Here is a 23,153-nt window from a genome sequence, read left to right on the forward strand (position 1 = left end):
GTACTGATGTCAATGAAGGGTTTTAGTTCTTATGTTGGGGGATGAGGGCCGACAAATGATGGCTGCCCATTGGCCTCACTGGGCCGTGATTTGGCCACGCCCAAAAAGTTTAGAAAACTATTTTACACTACAGCTACAACATTCAATACTACGTCGTTCTCATTTAGTCGTTTTCACGTTTTCAGCAATTCTGTTTCATCGTCCATAATTTATATTTCATGAAACAATCTGAAAAGCCACTTAATAGATGTGTGTTTGCCCTGTAGAAGCCTTTTAACACAACGCCAAAGATAGTTCACAAAGGCATTTAAGCCTTCAAATGTGTCATGGCAGTTGTATTTATTAGCAGAGAATGATTTCCACTGATTACATCAATTATTATGAAATATACATCAGGTGAATAACCAGGCCATGTTTTTTTGTACATACTTGAACATACTCTAGTCCGGTAATCATTATTCAAAGGTTACAAGGGGTCATGCCACTCATTTGCAGCAGAGGTATAAAACAATCTCCATCCTTGAAGGAGTAGCAATAGACACAAAGCAACCATTTTTAGATTTCAGTTTCCAGATATGGTTGTTGCACCTAACATTTCCACTTTCTGAGGGAGAAGGACCGTTGCAAAATGGACTCTATCCTTCTTCAGTTTTTCTCTAACAGTTTGTTTCACATCAAGCTCCATGTACTCCTGCTTCTGCCTGTCATACTGAGGCCAAGCGACCAGGCCTGGCCCATTGGGTGAACTAAGGAGAAACATAAAAAGGCCATCATTGCAATAGTCAACGTATTATGTATGTATGTATGTGTGTGTGTGTGTGTGTGTGTATGTATATATGTCTGTATGTATGTCACAAGGTTTGATGATAAATGATTCTGCTGTTGGGGGTTATACAATGCTTAAGTGGTTAATGAAAAAACAAGTGTCTTGATCCTATAAATTACAAATCTTGTTCATCACTAGGGGCGGCCTGCCATTTTCACGCAAACGCAGTTTGTTAGATCCCTTGTTACTCTGCCGCAAAACATTTATATTAATTGTATATTTAAAATGGATTTTTCTGCAAACTGTAACTGAATCTGTATTCACTAAAGAACATTTGATTGTTACAGTCAACGCCATTCAAAATCATTACTTTCACAACATTCACAACAACCAACATGGCGGAAAAGTCAGGGTTTATCACACCGACCAGAGTCAGCTCTCATGAAATAAAATGCACACATATACCAATCTTGCCCAGCACACTCATAATACAAGGGGGGAACAAACGTACCGGTATATAAAAAGCGACATTTAGACTTGTGAAGAATTACAAGATATTTGTGTCATTGTTCTCTTCAGATATGATTTGAATGAACAAACCATCGATCGCAATACGCCAAATGTCATTGGCCGTCGATGACAATTGATGACTCTATTTGACTGATAGCTAATGAATGAACGCATGAGCCAGAAGTAAACTATGAAATAGTACACAAAAGCAAAGCAACAGCAAAGAAAATGGTATGATGTAGACAATTAAAATGACCGTTTTTCCTTCTTGTGTTATGAATGTGTTGGGCAAGGTTCTGTATACGTGTATTTGTACATTTTATTTCATGAAACCCCGACTGTACAAGTTATTATAAACAATGACTCAGTTACAGAGAGATATGAGACACGTGCTGTCCTCAGTGAATTGCGTCACACTTCCACCCCATTGAAAAATTTCTGGCATGTACTCCTGTCCATCACTTTAGTGTTCATGTTTCTCTTGAGACTGCTGGTGTTTCTTTTCTCTGTTTGGATTGTTCAAGCGGTCATAGATACACACCCCCAAGAAATTGTTACCATGATGATAATGGAAGCTTTATAAATAAATACATAGATGGAAAGCTATTTTGCTTTATGTCATTCTTACTTACCCAGCACGGACAAAATTGGCCCAGTATTTCATTATCGTTAAACAATGTTGTTCATCCTCTGTGGTCATATTTCCTGAAAATACATCCAAGGTAATCAGATAAGTCATATGGACAACGATGCAATGAGCCAAACATAACATTTACCTCTCACATTCTCCACCCCCAAAAATTATTACACTCATCACAAAATCCTCTCACATGCAAAAACATGTCACATACACCGAAATAACCATCACTCACAAAAAAAATAAAATAAAAAAACCCCAACAACTTTCTCACAGCAACTACCCCCCACCACCCGCATACTAAAAAGGTAAGAGACTGTGAGAGGTTTGTGGGTGCATGTGAGAAGTAAATGTTATTTTCGGCATCAACAGCACCTCCGAACAATTACTTCATTCATTGATAGTGTGGTTCTATACAGAGCCCCTCTTCAGTCTGTTTTAAATAATAATAGTAATAATAATAATACATTTTATTTATAAGCGCCTTTCAAGACACCCAAGGACACTTTACAATAACAAAAAACACAAAACAATACGGGTTGAGCAATACGGGTGTGTAAATGTGTTTCTCCTCCAACTGTTTTGGAGAAGAGAGACATCTAAAAGAGGCTGGATAGGGGATCTTAAGGACCGGACTTGGACACCCCTGTTTTATAGTATTATATGAATTCAAGGTTGTATATAATATGCAACATACCAATCATTTTTACAATTCCACTCCAGAAACATCCACCAAACACAAAGCCGACATCGTCACCATGATCTGCCTTCACGAAAGTGGGTCTGGAGCCTTTGTGCATGGCAGCACGATATCCAAATTCATACATGTAAACTGGATTGCCCGCATCTAAACATAAAAGACAGTTTCAATACAGCTGATGGATGGACAAGGTTAATTAAAGGATGCAGCTTAACAAATTTGTCATTGGTGTTTGTCATCACTTGTTTACAGTACGTAAGAGGCAGGCCTGAAATATCTTTCCCATTAGGCGCCAGAATTATTTTTCAACAAAATATTCAGTTTTGATATCACTGTTTCAAAAGGTTGTAGCTTGAAAATGGTTACAGATAAAGGCATACTATAAATGTTGCCTGGTGCAATTTTGCTACTTTGGCACCTCAAGGGGTTACCTTTCATCAAACTGGATGAGGTTTAAAACAAATTATAGTAGCACTGTGTCTGAAAATTAATTATAAATGACTTGCAGGTTTTGGGCCACGGGCGCATTATGGGGAATGGGATTTTTTTTTTTTGACTACCAAACAGTATTCATAAATAGTGGAAAACAACAAATAAAGCTGTGTCTTGGACCATTTCAACCACTGGAAAATGCACAGCCTGTGTCATTTCATATGCAGTGCAATGGCCACTCTCTGCTGGGACACTATTATGAAGCTTACCGGTAGTCAAGTGTTTCATGACATTTGGCTCAGTATGTGTATTGTACCGGGACCAAGTAGTTACACTGGGGAAGAGACAGGTAGGACCTTTCCTTAGTGATGGGTCAAGGGCTGGAAGAAAGCTCTAAATCAATGGCTGCGGGGCTTGGCCCTAGTGCATGGGGATAATAGAACGTAACACAATGTCTTTGTCGCACACTTTAGTTTCCTATAGTATTCTATGTTGCATTGCTTCTTTGCTGACAAATGTAATGCCTCAGTAAATCACTAGTTTTGTAATGCATTGCTCCCAACGCTGCTAGCAAACCACAAATAGCATGAACGGAAGTGTTGTTTTGACCACATAACCAATGTGAATGAAGTTGATCTGAAGACAGTGAAACACTTAGCAGGGGTGTCAAACTCATTTTTGTCATGGGCCACATCATAGCTATGATTTCCTACGAACCCAAATTGATGTAGAACCGTCTCAAATTACGTGTGGGCTACATGACAAATTGGTGAAAAACTAGTTTTGAAATCAGAGGCCAATAAAAACTTTTTTTTTCAAATATTATTACATTTATTTTAAAAAGTGGGATTGGGAACAAAAATGCTTGCAATAATCTCAACATTTTTAAAAGTGAAGAAAGTTTGCAATTTTGGTATTTCAGCAAAAAATATGAAGTGGATGCACATCATTTGCTTTGGCGGGCCACATAAATTGATGTGCCGGGCCACATCTGTCCCCGAGCCTTGAGTTTGACACCTGTGACTAAGGGAATCGATCGCCAATTCGCACAATGTGGAAATGTTTCAGGATTTAAAAGGTGACAGTGACTTGGAAATAATTTCACGTTCTGTAATTCCATTGGACTTGCTGTCCGCTCGTTGCTTACCATACTTAGCCTCTGTCTGTTCCCTCATTCACAAGATATTGACAAAATAAATGTGCTCAGGAAATTTACAACTTTAGTCTATCTTTTACAGCCGTCTGTATCTTTCTTTTCTGTCGGGAAATTGTGAAAAATGAAAAGAGGTTGCAACCGCATTTCTTCTTTCTGTCTTTGGGTGAACTTATTAGAGGTTTGCAGTGGTGTTTTTGTCCCCCAGGGTTCAAGCCTGTAAATTCCATTGGAGCAGTTAAACAGGGCAGAAAGTGCATTTGCTCTTTTCTCACTTAAGGCTTACACACCTGCAAGCTTTAACGTGTAGTTAGGTATACACTTAGCACAGGCATAATACATTTCAATGACCACTTGTTGTTTTGATAGCCATTTTTTGAAAAGCTTGATTTTCACGCATGTGCAGATGAGATCCGCAAGTGATATATACATATAAATAAATACATTTCTGACCTGTGAGGTAGTCTGCCACTTTGACAACAGGTAGCGTCATCAGGAGGTCTCCCATGAGTTCAGTGAATCCGTCTCTGATGGCATGTGAAGTTTGGGCAGTTTTCAGGTATTCATCCACAATAAGATCATTGGCTAAAGACGCCTAAACCAAAAATAATGGTCGGCCCATTAGAGTTTAAATTGATGTTTTCAATTTATAATATAGGCGGCCCGGTAGTCCAGTGGTTAGCACGTCGGCTTCACAGTGCAGAGGTACAGAGGTTCGATTCCAGCTCCGGCCTCCCTGTGTGGAGTTTGCATGTTCTCCCCGGGCCTGCGTGGGTTTTCTCCGGGTGCTCCGGTTTCCTCCCACATTCCAAAAACAAGCGTGGCAGGCTGATTGGACTCTCCGAATTGTCCCTAGGTGTGAGTGTGAGTGTGAATGGTTGTTTGTTTCTGTGTGCCCTGCGATTGGCTGGCCACCAATTCGGGGTGTCCCCCGCCTTCTGCCCGAAGAAAGCTGGGATAGGCTCCAGCACCCCCCGCGACCCTAGTGAGGATAAAGCGGTTCGGAAGATGAATGAATGAATGAATTTATAATATGGAACAGGAAGATCGTGGTATCTTAATATTCATGTACAGTAAAGTCAATTCAAATAAAACAAAAACAATGCCCCCCCTCACAAAAACAAAAACAAAAACACAACAACAACAAAAAAACATCCTCTTTTAGTTGCACAGTAAGGCTTTTTTCATTTTTCATTTTCAATTCTGTATTCAAGGGGGTTCTGAAGTTGATATGCCTCTTCTACAAGTGCTATGAGCCACTGTTGACGATGGCAGACATAAACCTAAACCAGGGGTCTGAAACTCACAGCCAAGGGACAATTGTGGGCCATAGGATGGTATTTTGCTGCCGCCTACTTGACATCAATGTTTAATGTTAGTGCGGCCCCCACATTTTTTGCGGTGTTGTTGCCCATGGTGTTTGTTTGTCTGTGTTTGTAAGTCCCTTATGGGCTACCGTAGCTCAGGATCATGACGGCTTTCGACGAAACGTTATTCTGAAGTGACACAGAGTGGAAGAAAAAGATCCTCAGTTACCCAGTCCAAGTCATGTATTTTTCAAAACCTGCCATGAAGAGAAATGTTGAGATGAGAACAGCCAATTTTAAGGAAAATAGGAGAATATGTTTTTTTGTTGAGGAGTATGTAAAGTAAGAGGCAAAGGACTTGGTAATCAACCATGTACAAGTTCTGAAGAATCATTAAAGTTTTGAACTGTTATTAATAAAGATTGAGAAGATTGGATTCGTTGGACTTTTTCTTTTAAATATTTGAACCCATTTTTCATAGAATACTTGATGCTGCCCAGACACACCCAGACCCGATCTACAGCAATTGAGATTGAGACCCGTGACCAGTTAGGAGGAGGGTGTTGATGGACATTTTTCACAATCGATGTTCCTTATATGCACCCTTCATCTCTCTGTGATCGCTGAAAGATGTGGCTCCAATCATTATTTTTCGAAGTGGGGGTTCTGTGGGCTCATTAAAGGATTGTCTGATCTTATCTCATTTTAAACACTGAACTAACCAACTTTATCGCCTGAGCAAAGGCAAAACCATTTCAGGGAACTGTTCCCCTGGTTGCGGGAAAACAAATAGAATGTGTTCAGGTAATGTTCAACTTGTTCAACCTGACTCATTGAGCTATGTGTGGAGATTTGTTTTCCAGGTATCCCTCCGTCCGATCGAATCAGAAGAAAAGGTTGACCGAGCCTTTCATTGAGGTAACCACGGCTGTTTTATCAAGACCCAGAATTAAGTTAAAGCCGTCGGAACAAGCAGTAATCTCAACATCACCACCAAGGCCCCGCCACTCACTGAGTGATGCATCCGAACACGACTGAGGTGGACAAACATATGACAGTCGATGACTCACACCTGCGCACCTGGCAATTAACCCTCGCACATCTAACAAATTATTGCCTGATGTTCTCGTCAGGAAACCATATTTTGAGGCTGTGCACACACTGTACTGCATTATGATTATTATTATTTTTTTTTTATATTGAATCATAAACAACATGCTGTGATTGTCAAGGAAGAAGCAGATTGCCTTGGCTGCTGTAGCTTCATTATAACTACACAAACAGAACAGGTAAATATGAGAACGAAAGGAGAGGGTGTCTGTGACTGTGTGTGTGTGTGAGTGTGTGTGTATATCCATCCATCCAACCATCCATGGATCCATATTCCGATCCGCTTTATCCTCACAAGGGTTGCGGTGGTTGCTGGAGCCTATCCCAACTGTCTCTGGCAGCAGGCAGGGGACACCCTGAACCGGTCGCCAGCCAATCGCAGGGCACACATAGTCGAACAACCATCCGCACTCACACTCACATCTAGGGACAATTTAGAGTGTTCAATCAGACTGCCATGCATGGTTTTGGAATGTGGGAGGAAACCGGAGTACCCAGGGCAGGCCCGGGGAGAACATGCAAACTCCACACAGGATCGAACCCACGAACTCTGCAGGTTGACGTGCTAATCACTGGGCCACCGAGCCACTCTAGCTTCATTAGAACAATACAAAAAGAACAACGGGTAAATATGAGATCTAAAGGAGCGTGTGTGTGTTTATCCATCCATCCATTTTCTGGTCGGTGCTGGAATTGAACCCTGCACCTCTGCACTGTGAAGTCTCCTAATATCATTTGCTCAACCATAATATACAGGGCTCAAAATTGCTCTATAAATCTTTGGGTGTTCTTCATAAGGATTTAAAACACCATTTTGAGGAAGAAAAGCTTTGTAAGAACTGTTCAAGAATGAGTCCCAGAAAAATGTCCCTTTTTGTCATCATAATTTTCATAACAAATTTCATGAAGCTCACCCCTCCAGGGTTGAACATGTTCAGCATTGCCAGCACAGACCCTCTGGTCATTCCTTTCTCCCAGCCAGGAGGAGCAAAACTCTGCAAACCATATTAACAGTGTGTACAAATTGAAATGATTTGTTTATCATCAGTATTAAGACAAATGCACTTAATATCGAGGACACTTATATTCTGATGTTTAGAATTAAATTACCTGAGGCAGAATCCACCCAAACTCATGGTTGGTTATTCCCATCAAAACCGGAACAGCCATTACTTCTTTTCTCTTTAGAAGTTCCTCTGCGGTATCAGTCAGAAAGACGCCATCTACCACGCCTCCCAGGTAAATTTTCATCTAAAAACAACATTTAAAAAAAATAAAAAATAAATCCAGGCCACTCAACTTTTGCTTTTGCATACTGAATGCATTCCATGTACCTTTTTAGTTGCAGCAACTAAATCTTCTTTGCTCTTTCTTCTCAAGCACTGAACCAGTTGCTGCGATGTACTGTCATCACACCCAGTCAGGTTGGCTACAATCTGATTGAAAGGAAACGGTGAATTTAACTTCTTCTCCAGTCCAGTCTCTTTGCTCAGCTTTGCCTTGGCAGTCCACAGAACGCGGGTGCGATGGAAGAAATTTGTTTGTGTTGCAACATTTGTTTTGTGAAGCACTTTGTTTGCTTTTTAAGTGTGAAAGGTGCCCTATAAATAAAGGTTTGATTGATTGATCGATTGATTATGGCTGGCCACACCACTGTTTTATAAATGTTCCCCTTCATCCAAGAGACTCTTCTATGACATGACACACCTGACAGTTTCATCCATCTATTCCTTCACCTCTCACCTCCTTGCCCCCGTCACCATTGCTTTGGACTGTTGACCATGAAGTACTTAAAGTCATCTCCACTTGCTGGCTATTCTCCCTGTAGCGTAACTTTTCCTCCTCCCCTCGTCTCATTCACATACTGTACATTCTGCATGCATTAGTCTTACTTCGGTTAATATTCATCCCTCTCGTTTCCAGTGCATGCGTCTACCTTCCTAAACCTCCTCCCTCCTTAGACTGCAGGTGACAATGTCACCTGCAAACATCATCCTCCATGAGGATGCCAGCCTATCATCCCTATTGCAAAGAGAAAGGGGCTTAGAGCTGATCTACTCTGTACTTCTTCATTAACACCCTCAAGGCCAATAATGTATTTTCCTAGGCATGAAACCATACTGTTGCTCACAAATTCTTACTTCTGTCCCGAGTTGAGCTTCCACTACTCTTTCCTATAACTTCCTTGTTTGGCTCATCAACTTATTTGCTCTATAGATCCCACAACTCTGCATATCGCCCTAAAAATGGGCACAACCGCGCCCCCCCCCCCCCCCACCCCCCTGCATTGGTAGAAACATGACGCAGGTCATGTTTTTGACCTGCGTCATAAATCTCTGTCTCCCCCATGAATCACCCCCCCCCCCCCCCCCGTAAGGCATCTTCTCACCCTCGAGAATTTTTCAAACCTTTCTGCCTTTCTGATAGAGAAATCTATGAGCAAAATTGTATCATGTTTAAAGTTTCATTTAATTTGGGCACGTCCAGACGTTTGGGTGCGTATCCAGCGCCCCCAAATGCCTGTGCGCAAAGGCGTCGGCCGTCTGGGCGGAGGGCTTTTGAAGTCCACAATTATCAAGTCAAACCAAGGGGGCAAATAGAGGGAAGAAGGCTAGACTCTGTGGGAATAAACAATTCGGGAACAAAGCGTTGTTGAACATCAAAAGGCGGTTTGGGAACGGCTGTCGCGCTCAGCCGGACATTTGTCATCTGTGAAGTCTACAACTTGTTGATTCGTTGTAGACCAGACAGAAAAGCGTCAACGTACCCGTGGTTCAAAGCTTAAACCAAGGTAACCAATCACTACTGAGGGGTCGGACCGGGGGCGTGGTATGCAAATACTGTATCGGGGGCAGTGTTTTTCTTAGATTTTGCATAAGTAACAATAACAGTTCAAACTGGCGGACAGGGAACTCTGAGCGTGATTACCGGGGCAACAACCGTCGATTGCCCTCAGAGATCCCTCCCGCCGATAATGAAGACAATTTTCCCTGTGTGCCGAGTCATTTCTTTAAAACTTTCTTACTACTTTCTTCCTCAGCAATCATTGCGACTTCCTGGTCCACCACAATGACCTCTTCTACTCTTCCTTCTCTCTCATTTTCCTCATTCATCAACTCTTCAAAGTGTTCCTTCCATCTATTCAGCACAACTGGCACCAGTTGTGCTGGTGTTTCGTTCTCTATAAATAATCACGCTAACCTGCTGCATGTCTTTTCCATCTCTATTTCTCTGTCTGGGCAACCTCTTTCTCACGTTCTTGACTGTACAACGTGCCATTCATGTCATCATATGCATCTTTTTTGGCCTTTGCCACCTCCACCTTTGCCCTAAGTCACATCTCCTTGATTCTTCTCTCCTCTACTTCAGTCCTCTTTGTGTGCAACTTTTATGAGCTAACTTTCCTTGTTTGCTTCCCTGCATTTTCTGGTTCCACCACCAAGTGTCCTTCTAACCTTTCCTTCCAGAAGACACTACAAGCACTCTCCTGCTTGTCTCCCTGGTCAATTTGTCTGTAGCAGTCCGGTTTTCCGAAAACTAATCTTCCTCATCCTCAATATGGTTGTTTTTCACACCACACTATCCCCTACCACCTTACAGTTATTAACCTCCTTCAGATGACATTGTCTGCACAAGATGCGTGCTTTTACCTCCGCTTTTGTAGGGCACCCTATGTTCCGGGCCTCTTCTGGAAGAAACTGCTCGACACAGCTATTTCCATCCATTCAGCACAGTCTATCACCATCTGTGCCTCCAAGTTAATCTCCTTGATACCATATTGACTTCTTCGTCACCCCTGTTTCCTTTCCCAACATGTCCATCAAAATCTGCACCAATCCAGAGTCTCTGTTCAGCTTGGATGCTCAGAACTACTTCATCTAGTTTCTTCCGGAATCTTTCCTTCGCTTCTTGTTCACGCCATATCTGTGGAGCATAACCACTAATTACATTAAACGTAACACCCTCGAGTTCAAGGTTCCGCCTCATTACTCGATCACATTCTTTACTAACTCTTGCTTGAAAAGAACCTCTACTCCATTTCTCTTCCCATCCACACCATGGTAAAATAATTGGAACCCTGCCGCTTAGCTTCTACATTTGCTGCCTGTCCACCTGGTCTCTGGACACACAAGCTACCTTTCTCATAATCATCGTCTGTCAACCAAATCCCGAGCTTGTCCCGTCATAGTCCCATCAACCAAAGACACCACTTTCAGATCTGTGGTCTGTATTTTCTTCGTCTTTTTCTGCCTTTGAACTCGCTATCCACCTCTCCTTGGTCTTCGATCCACAGCAGCTGAATTTCCACTGCCGTCCTCGAGGGTTAACCTTGCTGATGCCGTTGTTCTTAACTTAGGCGACGACTGATCTGGGATGCATTTCTTAGGATGAACTCTCATATTTTTTTTGACAAAGTTTTAAGCCGGATGCATTTACCCAGGCTTGAGACCAGCTAACAGTTTACGCTGGTTTGCGTACCCCGTAGGCCTGCATTCAAATGTATACGTACGTGTCAATAAACAAAATAAACTGAATCAGGTGAAAGTGACCCAATACATAAATGGCTTCAGTGGGCATGCAAGCAAAAGATGGCTGCGTGATCAAACATGCCAACAGTGTCATCCTGAACATGATTATGATTGAAGCAGGCCATACAAATGTTCATACTTTTGGTCTGCAGCATGATTAAAACGCTCAATCCAATGCTTATCAAACCAAGATCTTACATATTGAGTCACTGACGCCCCATTCAAAAGTTAATCTTAACTGATTTAGGGCCTATACCTTGACAAGACCCAATGAATGGATGCTTATGTAGTTTCCAACTGTTGCGACTCCACTTTGAAAAATTGCCTTTTGGAACAATCCTTTAGCTTGCGGAGACAATGTCTGAGGAAATACAACATATTGGATACAAATCAATGAACATAAATAGTACAGTACATAAAAATATTTGGACATACATACAATATGCTTCTTGTACACAACATACATACAAAGAAATAATAATAGCTCCATCTTCCATCCATTTTTCCATTTTCTAATCTGCTAACCAGTCGCCCACCGTGCCACCATAATAATAGCTCTAAAATAGTAATTGGTTGATATTTTAGGCATACTATATGTTAATAAACAATCAATTGTTTGTGTGTGTATGTATATACTATATATATATACACTGTATATACACACACATATATATATATATTAGAACTGTCAAACGATTAAAATATTTAATCTAATGAAAAATGCAACTTTCATAATTAACTCAAATTCACTAAAAATTAATTGTGATTACTCACGCATTTTTGATCATTTCTGAATTTCCTTTGATATTTTTTTGTCAGTTTTTCCCCATTTTAATGCTCTCATCAACATGGAATCATGAATCAGTTTTCTATGTGCAAAATGCAAATATTTACTGAAATAACAATTTCGATTTTCAATTTTACATGAACATTTTTCACTTGGAGCAGTTATTCACACATAATCTCTCACACAATATTACTGTCCATCAACAACAGTGAAAAAAATATTTTGTCACGCAACAGCCTGCTTCAACAGGTCTTTTTATGGAATCAAAACAGAGCAATATAACATTATAAAGTGCACATCTAAGGTAAACTATAACTCCGCCTATAGTGGATTTAAACCATGGTTGCATACTTCGTTTTTCTCAAGTTTGCTTTGAACACAGCAGTCAGGCTATGTTGATTCTGTTGGTCCTTCTTGCGCGGAAGTCTCTCTACGGTTTTGTGTAGACATCATTTCGGATGACTACACTTGGTTCGATGACAACACTGGTGACGTTATATTTTCACTAGGTCGCTACCACTGCAGCGCACCGTCACTGTCAGACGAACACAAAGAAGCTCCACCCGCTCTATTTATATGGACACGGAACACTGTAACCATCCATCCATTTTCCGAACCGCTTGATCCTCACTAGGGTCGCTGGGGGTGCTGGAGCCTATCCCAGCCGTCTCCGGGCAGTAGGCGGGGGACACCCTGAATCAGTTGCCAGCCAATCGCAGGGCATTCCAGAACCGCTTGATCCTCACAAGGGTCGCGGGGGGTGCTGGAGCCTATCCCAGCCGTCTTCGGGCAGTAGGCGGGGGACACCCTGAACCGGTTGCCAGCCAATCGCAGGGCATTCCAGAACCGCTTGATCCTCACAAGGGTCGCGGGGGGTGCTGGAGCCTATCCCAGCCGTCTTCGGGCAGTAGGCGGGGGACACCCTGAATCAGTTGCCAGCCAATCGCAGGGCATTCCAGAACCGCTTGATCCTCACAAGGGTCGCGGGGGGTGCTGGAGCCTATCCCAGCCGTCTTCGGGCAGTAGGCGGGGGACACCCTGAACCGGTTGCCAGCCAATCGCAGGGCACACAGAGACGAACAACCATGCGCACTCACACTCACACCTAGGGACAATTTAGCGTGTTCAATCAGCCTGCATGTTTTTGGAACGTGGGAGGAAACCGGAGCACCCGGAGAAAACCCACGCAGGCCCGGGGAGAACATGCAAACTCCACACAGGGAGGCCGGAGCTGGAATTGAACCCGGCACCTCTGCACTGTGAAGCCGACGTGCTAACCACTGGACTACCGGGCCGCCCAACACTGTAACCTTCCACACAAAAATAGTTCCAAACAAGTAACAATCGCGTCAGTGGTATACATCGTATACCTGTATGATACAGGTAACTTTGGTCTTGTCAGTGGAGCAATCTAGCAACTTTTTAAAAGTCTCTCGCTGCCGTGGCTGGCAAAACAAAGTGCGTGGACCTATGAAGCGGGCTTGTTGTTTTGTTTCTGCCAGAAACAAAACATAAACCAGAAACTTTCTGGTGTATTTATAGAGCAACGTAACATCCGCTGTGACGTGCTCCGCGTTAATCTCGCGAGAAAAAATTTAATCCCGTTAAAATTCATTTAAATTAATGCCAATAAAAACGCGCTAAACGGACAGCTCTAATATATATATAATGTGTGTGTGTGCGTATACACGCACACACACACACATATATGAAATGAGATATATGTGATTTGCATTTTTTTTTTTTTACCAGTATAGATGCACTGATGCCACCTGCAGATTCGCCAGCGATGGTAACAGCTAGAGGATCACCACCAAAGGCCTCAATATTTTCTTGCACCCATCTCAGAGCAGCCAGCTGATCCAAGAAACCCCAGTTTCCCCGAAGATGTTCATCGCCAGTGCTGTTGGATGGCAGTGTTGCCTTTATTCAGCTTATTTCACCACAAAAAAATCTTGCCCACATTAACCTCCGAAAAATACAGTCCATGTGTAATGTGTACGAATGTACGAGACAACATTTCAGTGATGTTATGGTTATGTTTAAGTAAGTGTCTTTGAAGTTGGTGAACAATAGTGTCTTACCCCAGGAATCCCAGAATGCCAAGGCGATACTGAATGATAACCACTACAATATTTTCATATGCAGCCAATGGCGCGCCATCATACTGAGAGATGGCGCCCATTACCAGACCTCCTCCATGGATCCACACCATAACCTGACAATCCCAGAAAATAATTTGTTTATTTATTTATTTATTTACATTTGGCAAATATAAATACGATGGATGATCGGAAGATGAATGTCCCTTGGGCATACGAAAATGTAATCCAGTAACAGTTTACTTCGAAAGTTGAACAAAAAATGTAATCCGTTTTATGTGTCATGCCAGCATAGCTTCACCTTAACTGCAATCATCATGTTGCGCTCATGTGGATCGTTGATTTAGTGTTCCCCTCCCTTTGATAAAGGCTCATATTTGTTTTATCTGTCCACATCACTTTTAAAGTTGAATTTGTGATGATTATCATTGTACTGCTGGGAAAACTTGAGCTTGAGCTTCCTATTGATCTTGAAAATGTGTACTTTGCATTTTCTGTTCTAGAAACAGTAAATTGCGATGCCTTCACTCTTGCCTTCCGGATGTTGTTGCTGATGTCCCAAATAGTTATTGGTTCTATATTCACCCTTTCATGCACCATTAATGATAACCTATAACCCGATAACATGATAGGCTGTCCACTGTAGTGACCGCTGTCCCTGAAAGGGTTAATGTATGTGCAATGGCTCTGACTGTTTTTCGACATCTATCTCTGGTTTTTACATTGGTTACACCTGTAATTGGTATATAAATGCAGTCTCAGCACGAATACCTCGGATCTGAAACTGAACTTGGAAATTTAGCGCTGCATTAATCAATGTACTAGGACACAGGTATCAAACTGAAGGCCCGGGGGCCAGATCTGCCCCGCCACTTCATTTGATGTGGCCCGCGAAAGCAAATCTAACATGTTAACTTCTATGATGGTTGCTAAAATTTGAACCAACATTTCAAATTCTCATATATAATATGCAAGAGAGCTCTTGTAAGTTTTCTTGTAACCAAAACCCTCATGACAGTAACTTAAACTAGAGTTGAATAAACCATTATTCTTGACTTCCTGATATGGTTTCACAGTCATAACGGCCCTCCAAGCGAACCGGGAACTATAATGTGGCCCGTGACAAAAAATGAGTTTGACATCCGTGTACTAGGACTTACCCGGGCAAAAAGATTTGGGGCACATGTCCTTATAATAATTTTGCTCACATGAAAAATGAGTGGCTTCTAACAACAGCTGTAGGCTACTATTTCAAATTGTGTATCAGACAAGAGAAAATTCCTGAAAACAAAAACAAAATGTCGATCTGTTTTCTCGCAGCTCATTAGATGAAAATTGGAATTGGCCTCTCTTTTTCGATACCAATGAAGGGGAATGTGCTCAATGTACCACATGTGCAGTCTCTTCAACCTACCGGCAGTTTTTCACCTCTTTTCGCCTCAGCTTGAGTGTATACATTCAGATAAAGACAGTCCTCTGAAAGTTCTGGAGGAGTGTATTCTACTGACATCATTCTGGAAACATTCACAATTATATCGGAGTCCTGAATACACCTGAGATTAAAAAAAAGAAGAAGGGAGAATCAGATGGAAGCTGTAATATGATCATTTTTTCATGTTCTTTGTCCTTCGTGATTGAGTGGTCTTACATAGGAGGCTGGCGTGTGCCATCTCTGACCCCCTCCCATTGCTCTGCCTCTTTGGGAGCAGCTAGTCGGAGCTGCCCCACTGGCGGTTGGGCAAAAGGTATTCCCAGGAACTGCCTCACTTTGACTTCTGTCCCTTTCACAGAAACAATTTCTCCTCTGATTTGGCCATTTGTCAGTGAGACCACAGGGCCAATGCTCCTCCCTAAAGAAGTAAAAGACACTTAATCTAGTTTTAAATGCATATATTAAAAAGTCCTTTCTGTCTCTCTGCTCATGCATCCATCCATCCTTCCATCCATCCATCATGCAGTACTTTGATAGTTCAGCCCTCCTTCTTTGTTCCCCTTCTGTCCCACATGATCATGTCTGCCTTTACTTTGTAATGCAACTCCAGGGACATCATGGGGAGAGAAATAAAAATTGTACCTAAATGTTTCAGTCCAAACAGTTCTAAATATTAAATTGAAATGCATTGTGTTTTAAAGTTAAATACAACGGAACTGGAACTAAGTGTTCTGGATTTTAAACCGTTTATGGTCCTGTAACATGCAGAGCATAAAATTGTAATTGATTATCTCACGTACCACTAGAGGGAGCCTGCATGCCTTACCAGTGGCACTTGTACAACAATGAAAATCTTTGACTTGCAGTCCAGATATTAAAGATAGCCTCTGTTGATTCCCACAATGGCGTTAAACGTTTGTTTTTAGTTGCCTGTCACAGCAAAAATATTAAAATCCATTCTAGCCCGCCTCCACGCAGATTTAGACCATGACTCACTCGAGCCAAGCCAACTATTTAACTGAGTCTCCACTCAACTTTCATTGATTGATCCTCGTCTATACAATAATCTAACCACGCTATCGACAGCCACCGACTTCATTGAGGCAAAAGTATTCACAGGGCTGTTCTTTGCAATATGGTAATGTGTATCTTGTTTAAGTAGTATATTTTATTTTTGCCTCAAAAGCACAGCAGGATTCACACATTTGTCTTTACAAGCACAACAATTTGTAGCCCCCTATCACATACAATGTACAAGGTTTTGCTATTGTGCTTACGCTCAATAGAAAACAAATCACACCACGGGCTTATGTGTTTCTTATGATAAAGCCGATGTTTTACATTTACAGTTTCATGAAATTTACCCTTGACCACGTGTTGAAATAAAATATAATAATTACCTTACCTTGTGTTTCCTGTGCTTTCAAAGCAACAGGACAAAGCAGATAAGAAATGATCAGTATTATTTTCATCCCCGAATGTAACCTAAACCAGCCACTTTGAGAATGATTGCCTTGTTTTTCTCCTAGTCCTCTTGTCGACCCCCTTACATTCACATACACACACACACACACACACACACACACACACACACACACACACACACACACACACACACACACACACACACACACACACACACACACACACACACACACAAAACAAACATACCCTTGCACACACAAGCAGTTGTCAACCTTTCGCGTCACAGCCACTTCTCCATTGATTTGACCTCCAATGAACAAACAGTACTCTGACCACAGTCATGAAAGACAAAACCTCTTTTTTAACCACTTCAAGTCTGAAAACTGTCATTAGAATCTTTTATGATGACTAGACAAGAGAAATTCAATACTCCCACGACTATGGGTGCATCTTTTTTTGTTTGTTTTTATGCTATCTGATGCACTTGTTGCTTAACGACAGATGCAGGGGCGAAACTATCTTGTTGCTTTGCAGTGCAAAGTAAAGGAACGGTTTCTTGTAAAGGAACGGAGAGTAGAATCCACGTATTAATCAACATTTTATGATATAGGCCGAAATTGAGCTTCTTGCTAGACCAGCATCCGCCACTGTTTGCACGCAAACTTTATTGTTAATATGAATGGTGACACCATAATTTTCTGGAGAAATACTATAAGCCGCTTCACTCCACCCCAGACATTTCATCCAGCTCCTCCTTGAGATCCTGAGGCACTTTCCGGCCAGCCAGCAGACAGAGTCTCTTCTACATGTTGAGGCCTCCTCCTGGTGTACCCCAAGTATACAAATAGGAATTCTATATACGTGATGGCAAAATGTTAATTTAGAATTAAATTTTCATTTTCAGAGTCTTTACATTTTTTTGTACCTTTACTTAAGTACACACATTGATAAGTGTTTAAGTGTTATACTAAGGTGTTATGATAAGTACCATGAGTGTAAGTAGCTACTTTTGTCAACAATGAATTTGGAAAAAGGAGATATTGTGTCAGACTAGAGTTCCAAAACTACCCAGACCAGTCTCGGATCCCACAAACATAGACGGATTCATATTATTTAATAACAAATGTTTATTGAGGAAAAATGCAAGCCCGACAAAGTGCAACGTAAAACGCTGGTACTGTAACAAAGAACCAGGATGGAACAAAACAAAAAGTGTTTGCAACATGCAAGGGGAAATAACAACGCAAAATCATTTGTCACAAAAGGACAAGGAAAATCCAACTACGTGAAACGAGAAAACGCCAAAATACACACAATCACAAAAATAGCACTTATGAGTTGCAAAATACAAAACGTGACAAGAGAACTACAAAGCAAGATGATGAATGTCTAGAAAATACAACCACTTGTACGAGAGTTGTGAGCAAGGCTGAATAATCTGACATCGAGCTGACCGTTTGCATCTTTTAAAGGCAGATGATGAAGATGCTGAACAGGTACGGCCCTAGATGGAATGTCCTCCGATCTCGCCTACTCTGAAACAAAACAAACAGAACCATGACATTTTGTTTTGCAGAAGATCAACAATTATAAAGAAATAGTGTCGACTTTTCCTAAAAATAGATTGAAAAAAAAGCACCTCTGCCTTACCGTTCTGAGGTTCTATGTCCCAAAACACATGCATGTTAGTTTTACTCAAGACTGTAAATATTCCATGAAGTGTGAAAGTGTGTGTGAACGTTTGTTTATGTGCCTTGTGACAGAATGGAAACCAGTCCAGCAGACCAGAGTGTACCGTGCCTCTTGCCCAAAATTCAGATGAGATGGTCTGCAGCTCACCTGCGACCTAAATGCGTATCAACACTGCAGACATAGATGAATGTGCATGCAATGTGTGAAAGAATGTCTTTTTTCTTCCTCCAAGCACTCAGGCCTCCAGTTACAGCATTCGTCACAGCAAGCGGATAAAACAGTATAGAGGTGATAGTAATTGGGTTGGAAGAGGCTTAAATGAAATCAATCGATCGCAGGGGGGAAGGGATGATTAATGTCGGTGATACTGTATATTCATTCGTATTTATAAGTTGCTTGAAAGGCTATTCCACTGGACGCCTATAGGTTGAGTCCACGAGCAGAAACAAATATTCACTTGATTTTCACGTAGTACAAAGATTAACCACTAGATGACAGCATTGGATCTTCTAATCGAAAATAAATGGTGGCGAGCCCATTAGTTTGGAAAAGACAATTTACTGTAATGAGAGGGAACTGGTCACACCTTAATTTGGGTTACATATACTGTATATTGACGTTATTACACGGATCTTACCCCATTAGGCTGTGTTTGTATTTTTTGAAGAACATTTTGTGTTTGTGAATCGAAACAAGTGATATATAATATCATAAAATATAGTCGAAGCTTAAAGGGAGGCCCATGGTCCACCCACTAATATTGTTAAAGGTACTGAAATAATATAATGTGTCTGGTTTAAACACATGCAGACATAACAGATGAAGCAAGAATCGTTTTGAGTTTTAATGAAATGAAAGACGCGTCACTCGACATCAACAATTTGCGTGTTTGAGTTCCTTCATGAAATGTGCATCAAGTTTGACCCAATAGGAGAAGAGTGCGATCTCTTACGTCACAAATAAGGGGCAGTCAGTAGTACGCCGACTTGACTGTGGTTGTTGGATCGTGGTCCAGGACCTCGCTTGAGAGATACGCTGCAGACCGACAAGGGGGCGGGCGGACCGATGAGCCGACACTCCAACAGAAGACAACGAGCTTCCAAACAAGTGTTCGTATCTGAATCCGAACAAGATCTGGCATTTTTGCCTCGCGAGGCGCTGAAGAACAACGCGGACTAACGTCAGTGGCAAAGCCCTGAGAAGGCGAGGTGTTGTTGGACACGTTTGGAGGGAGGACAGTAAACGGACGGAGCCACAGGTAGGAAGCTGTCGTGGCAGAAGATCTCAAAGTGCAAGTGGGTCATGTAGATTTTAGTCTCTGACCCGAGCGACGAGTCGCGGCTGTGGAACGGCGGAGGTCGAACACAAGCAGAACCGAGAAGACTTGAACACGCCGCTCCGACTCCGCGTCCGTCCGACTGGGCTCCTGGTCCCAGGAAGAGCCACAATGTCCAGGAGAAAGCAGAGCAAACCCCGGCAGATAAAGCGTAAGTAACTTGAAACGAAAGCACTTGTTTTGGTATTGACAGTCTTCGCTGGGAGTCAAACTTGTCGGCCAAACAGAAGAACCTCGCTAGTGACGTACCAGAGGGGCCGCTCCATCCTAAAAGTTAGTAAGTGAAGGACAAGGTCCAACTATAATGCCTGACTTTTCGTACAGTAGCAGAGTTTTATTGTACCATTTTATGGGAGACAATCTCTTGCTTCTTTTAGATTTGAAATCTCACTGAATTTCTCATGCAGCGCAGATGACATACCCCCACCTGAAAAAGTTTTTTTTTGAGTGTCACACTACGCTATTTCTTCACCCAACGCAGAAAATAAAATACAGTCCAATGTTCTCCACAAAATAGTTGTTTGCATTGTTAGCCTAAACTGTAGCCGAGACTTCCTGTTTAATTTTGTTGTGAAAACGTCAGTGTTGCTTGAGAAAGCCGATGTGAACTGAGATAAAACAGCGTTGCGATGTGAGCCCTGATAAAGATTAAAATGGATCTTTTTTTCCGTCTCAAGCAGCGCCAAGGCCGCCGGTGCATTTCCCGCTCGGCTTTTCACTTTTCTTTTTCTTTTTTCCCAAAGATGGGGCGTCAGATCGGCTGATCTTTCCTCCCCATCGCTGCTCACAATTAGACATTTGTTCACGTGTCCTTTTATGTCAGTACTAATTATTCTGGTTCTTTGCTGGTTATTTGGTTACTTGCTTTTGGTGCTATGCGGTTCGAATCATTCTTAGTTCATTGAAAATGGAACTTTGCATTTTTCTAAGAAGTAAATTTGTACCTTGAGTGCAGCATTTGGCAGTCCTTCAGTATGTAAAAAAAAGGAGAACTCAACCAGTAATGTAAACCTCCACTTTTCATTAAAACACAATTTGGAAACTTAGAACTGCATGGCATCACTGAAAAAAAACCCCCCATGAGTTTCAGGAGCCATTTTAACTACTCAGTGCCGTGTTGTCAACGTACTGTACAGTATGCAGTTGTGGACCAACTCAACTTGAATCATCTTTATTTATGTATAGGAGTCCTGTGTGTTGTAATTGCAACTATAAATAGCTGATTAACATACGACTGGACAATATTGAACAACCGGACTGTGAATTGAAAGAAAATCAGTTGCTATTAGTTTCTATGAACACCATCACTGATCAACAAATTGTTTCTTGTAAGTTGAAAAGAGATTGCACAACAAGGGCTGCAATTTTGTTGCTGTTCAAGAAGCCATCAGAAAATTATATTTGTTCAACTTTAAATTCATGGGATGTTGCCCATGTCATGATGTGATTATGTACAGTATGAGCATTAGATATCTGATCTTAAAACTGGGAATTTGTGCTGTAGCATTCTAACTTAACCTAGCAAAATCAAACAAGTATTGGGGTTGTTGAGTCACCAATAATAATAATATTATTATTATTAATTATTATTATTATTATTAAGACCTAAAACAAAATACAATTTTCTATCTATCTATCTATCTATCTATCTATCTATCTATCTATCTATCTATCTATCTATCTATCTATCTATCGTTACTGTAATCTAATCACAGGACCAAGGTTTCAGGTAACAGGGTTGCAAAACAGATAAATGTTAGCTTTGTCTCAGGAGTAGAAGCTAGCTTTTTAGCTAGCTGCTCCTGCTGATGACCAAGAGGACAAATTTACCTTCCGTATGTAAATAAGTAAAGCTTTTTCTTTTTAAGAATTGTCTTATTCTGAACAAATGAATAACAAAGTTGCATCTTGTGGGGCACACGTTCCATGAATAATAGTTATTATTTAAAATATTATGTTTATTAAATAAAATGTTTCCACAGTTATGAGAGACAGCAATGAATTAAATAATGTTAAAATAAAAGAAATTTAGATGTCATTTAAAGTGCTTTATTTGAGATTCAATTTGGTCATGGGGGGACAAGAGAAAAAGGCATTTTAGGGGCTACTCAAGACTTATTTGGTATTAAAATATGATATTATTGGTATTAAATTTTTGACATTATTATTACTGGTATATATATATATATATATATATATATATATATATATATATATATATATATATATATATATATATATATATATATATATACACACACACACACACACACACACCATCTCACACATACAAACACACACCCTTAGCTTACTTATATTCAATTGCCGGCTCCAAATGTAGAAAAAACAACCAAACAATAGTTGCAGTTAATTGTGGTAGGCAGTTTGTGACTTAAACGCAAGTGACAGCAAGTTGCGTCATACGTCCCGACGAAGTTAATGGAATCACAAATGATTGTAAAGTCCCAGCAGGATGCGTTTCCCACACCCGAAGAAGTGGATGTCACCAGGAAAAAAAGAGAATATTTGGTCACCAGAAGGCCAAAATGTGTGACAAATCACCTTATTGAGGTTTTAACTGGTACATTATTTCAGAAATTTTAGTAAGCAGTGCATCTCATTTTTGCCCCACATCCAGTCACGACAGCCGCTGATGGTGTAGTGGTACACTTGCCATCTTATGTGTGGGCAGCATGGGATCGGTTCCCACTTAGTGACGGTGTGAATGGTTGTTGGTCTCTCGAAACATCTCCTGTAACTGACTGGCGAGTAGTTCAGGGTATAGTCCACCTTCTGCCTGAACTCAGCTGGTATAGACTCCTGCAGCACCCTCCCATGACCCTGTTCAGGATAAATGGTGTTGAAAATGGATGGATGGATCCTGACACGGTGCCAGAAATTTCCTCTCCAGGGGCTGAGGGCAGCCTTGATGGATACATTGGGGGGGGGGGTTAGAAAATAATCAAAAAATGCTTTTGAGAATGTCAAATGCAATGCTGGAGTGTCTAATCTGGGCTGCGTATGAGTGACAACAGGAGACACAGAGAGCATACTGTACTGTATGTGTGCATCTCAGGGATGTCATGGCCGTCTTTATCAGTGCTTTTGGTCCCTCATGCTTCCCAGTGCAGCAGACCCGGCTGTAGTCGAGGCCAGCCGGCTCTCAGCCCCGTGACTCTCTTGTGATTTGGCAGACATTTTGATAGGAAAGAGTGAGGAGTGATAAGGACTTTGT

The 23,153-nt window shown here is 41.4% G+C and overlaps 2 protein-coding genes across 3 annotated transcripts in view; one reads left to right on the forward strand and one right to left on the reverse strand.

Moving 5' to 3' along the window:
• Positions 1 to 322: 322 nt before the first annotated feature.
• Positions 323 to 17,124, reverse strand: ces3 (carboxylesterase 3). Its single transcript, XM_086109485.1, has 13 exons — positions 16,871 to 17,124; positions 15,682 to 15,883; positions 15,448 to 15,586; positions 14,016 to 14,149; positions 13,681 to 13,834; positions 11,401 to 11,505; positions 7,950 to 8,051; positions 7,726 to 7,866; positions 7,530 to 7,610; positions 4,652 to 4,793; positions 2,611 to 2,760; positions 1,909 to 1,981; positions 323 to 746 (listed from the first exon to the last, which is right to left on the reverse strand). The coding sequence occupies exons 1-13, from the start codon at positions 16,935 to 16,937 to the stop codon at positions 563 to 565; spliced, it is 1,674 nt and encodes a 557-aa protein (XP_085965611.1). The 5' UTR covers positions 16,938 to 17,124; the 3' UTR covers positions 323 to 562.
• A 2,465-nt stretch (positions 17,125 to 19,589) lies between these two features.
• The window catches only part of zfpm1 (zinc finger protein, FOG family member 1), a 100,603-nt gene continuing 97,039 nt past the window's right edge, over positions 19,590 to 23,153 (forward strand). For both annotated transcript variants that reach the window (XM_086109680.1, XM_086109681.1), the window contains exon 1: positions 19,590 to 20,069. In XM_086109680.1, the coding sequence (XP_085965806.1) occupies positions 20,030 to 20,069 (40 nt within the window). In that variant the 5' untranslated portion in view covers positions 19,590 to 20,029. The remainder of the gene's footprint in view (positions 20,070 to 23,153) is intronic.

The sequence above is a fragment of the Hippocampus guttulatus genome, chromosome 4 (genome assembly GCF_054856545.1).
Source record: "Hippocampus guttulatus isolate MCC_2025c chromosome 4, RoL_Hgut_1.0, whole genome shotgun sequence".
NCBI classification, from domain to species: Eukaryota; Metazoa; Chordata; class Actinopteri; order Syngnathiformes; family Syngnathidae; genus Hippocampus; species Hippocampus guttulatus.

Coding starts and splice junctions, on each gene's coding strand:
- ces3 (XM_086109485.1), bottom strand. CDS start 16,937: ATGAAAATAATACTGATCATTTCTTATCTGCTTTGTCCTGTTGCTTTG. Junction 14,150..15,447: donor AAAGAGGTGAAAAACTGCCG/GTAGGTTGAAGA, acceptor TGGGATTGTCAG/GTTATGGTGTGGATCCATGG. Junction 1,982..2,610: donor TGGAATTGTAAAAATGATTG/GTATGTTGCATA, acceptor ATGTATTTTCAG/GAAATATGACCACAGAGGAT.